Source organism: Notothenia coriiceps, unplaced genomic scaffold (genome assembly GCF_000735185.1).
Source record: "Notothenia coriiceps isolate Sejong01 unplaced genomic scaffold, NC01 NC01_scaffold00027596, whole genome shotgun sequence".
NCBI classification, from domain to species: domain Eukaryota; kingdom Metazoa; phylum Chordata; class Actinopteri; order Perciformes; family Nototheniidae; genus Notothenia; species Notothenia coriiceps.
Window position 1 is genome coordinate 1 of NW_011360297.1, and position 1,971 is coordinate 1,971.

General features: G+C 39.8%; 1 protein-coding gene across 1 annotated transcript; it reads right to left on the reverse strand.

Moving 5' to 3' along the window:
- Nucleotides 1-421: 421 nt before the first annotated feature.
- LOC104957714 (brefeldin A-inhibited guanine nucleotide-exchange protein 1-like) lies at nucleotides 422-1,135 on the reverse strand. The gene is made up of 2 exons (XM_010785368.1): nucleotides 961-1,135; nucleotides 422-836 (listed from the first exon to the last, which is right to left on the reverse strand). The coding sequence occupies exons 1-2, from the start codon at nucleotides 973-975 to the stop codon at nucleotides 591-593; spliced, it is 261 nt and encodes an 86-aa protein (XP_010783670.1). The 5' UTR covers nucleotides 976-1,135; the 3' UTR covers nucleotides 422-590.
- Nucleotides 1,136-1,971: the final 836 nt, after the last annotated feature.

Here is a 1,971-nt window from a genome sequence, read left to right on the forward strand (position 1 = left end):
TTGACCCCACGGGGTGAGATCTTGCATGGAGCCCCAGATCGAGGGAGATTATCAGTGGTCTTGTATGTCTTCCATTTTCTAATAATTGCTCCCACAGTTGATTTCTTCACACCAAGCTGCTTACCTATTGCAGATTCAGTCTTCTCAGCCTGGTGCAGGTCTACAATTTTGTTTCTGGTGTCCTTTGACAGCTCTTTGGTCTTGGCCATAGTGGAGTTTGGAGTGTGACTGTTTGAGGTTGTGGAAAGGTGTCTTTTATACTGATAATGAGTTCAAACAGGTGCCATTAATACAGTTAACGAGTGGAGGACAGAGGAGGCTCTTAAAGAAGAAGTTACAGGTCTGTAAGAGCCAGAAATCTTGTTTGTTTGTTGGTGACCAAATACTTATTTTACCGAGGAATTTACCAATTCATTCATAAAAAATCCTACAATGTGATTTCCTGGCTTTTTTTTCCTCATTTTGTCTCTCATAGTTGAGGTATACCTAGGAAGAAAATTACAGACCTCTCTGATCTTTTTAAGTGGGAGAACTTGCACAATTGGTGGCTGACTAAATACTTTTTTGCCCCACTGTATTTAAAGGTAGTCTCACAACAGACAGATGCTCTCATAGCGCAGACTTGTTTCTGAGCCATGGTGGAGGTGTTTGTGTTTACCTGCCCTCCACAGTGCTGTCCTCTGCTCGTTGTTGGAGTTGAAGTCCTTGGCGAAGGTGTGCGACTCCAGCAGACAGTCGAGCAGCTTGAAGAGGTGAGCGGAGGTCATGTGACGGTACATGCCCTGCTCTGAGCCCGCCTCCCCCCCCTCAGCCTCAGACTCCTCCAGAGCATCACGCTAAAAGGAGGACAGTTTGAGACAACTTGAATTACTGACATGAGTTTTCATGCAGTAAAATGTAACTCATTCCTCAAATGGAAATAAAAACAAATGTAACACATAAATAGGGGTTTTATCTTACCTGTGCAGCAGCCATGTTCTCTGCGTCCTCCTTTTTGCTGGTTGCCGGAAAAAATACGATATTGTCTATGGTCTGGATGAGTTCAAGCTGCACCACGCATTTAATGAGCAGCCCTGCAAACAGCTTCTGGTCCGAAACTCCTGCAGAATAAAGAAAAACAAGTGGTGTGAAGATTGACGTTTTTAAGGGTAAAAGTGACATTGAAGAGGGACGGAACGCAACAATGGTGGTCAGATTTTACACTGGCAGAATACAATTCCATTCGAATTTTAAATAAATAAGATTATTAAAAAAAAGAAAACATTTATTATGCAAATACACATTTATTATTTGAGGTATTTTTGTTTGAGTAAATTCACATTTACTACCTTTTTTTTATTTCAGGGTGTATTTAATAGTCAGTTATTCATTTCAAAGGCAAATGTATATATCTATTAATTTAACATTTATTGAAATGGCACTCCAAAGCAACAAATGATATACATTTTATATATATATTTTTTTGTTTATCTCCATTTTTTGCAAATATACAGTGGGGCAAAAAAGTATTTAGTCAGCCACCAATTGTGCAAGTTCTCCCACTTAAAAAGATGAGAGGCCTGTAATTTTCATCCTAGGTATACCTCAACTATGAGAGACAAAATGAGAAGAAAAAAAAATCCAGAAAATCACATCGTCTGATTTTTAAAGAATTTATTTGCAAATTATGGTGGAAAATAAGTATTTGGTCACCTACAAACAAACAAGATTTCTGGCTCTCACAGACCTGTGACTTCTTCTTTAAGAGCCTCCTCTGTCCTCCACTCGTTAACTGTATTAATGGCACCTGTTTGAACTCGTTATCAGTATAAAAGACACCTGTCCACAACCTCAAACAGTCACACTCCAAACTCCACTATGGCCAAGACCGAAGAGCTGTCAAAGGACACCAGAAACAAAATTGTAGACCTGCACCAGGCTGGGAAGACTGAATCTGCAATAGGTAAGCAGCTTGGTGTGAAGAAATCAACT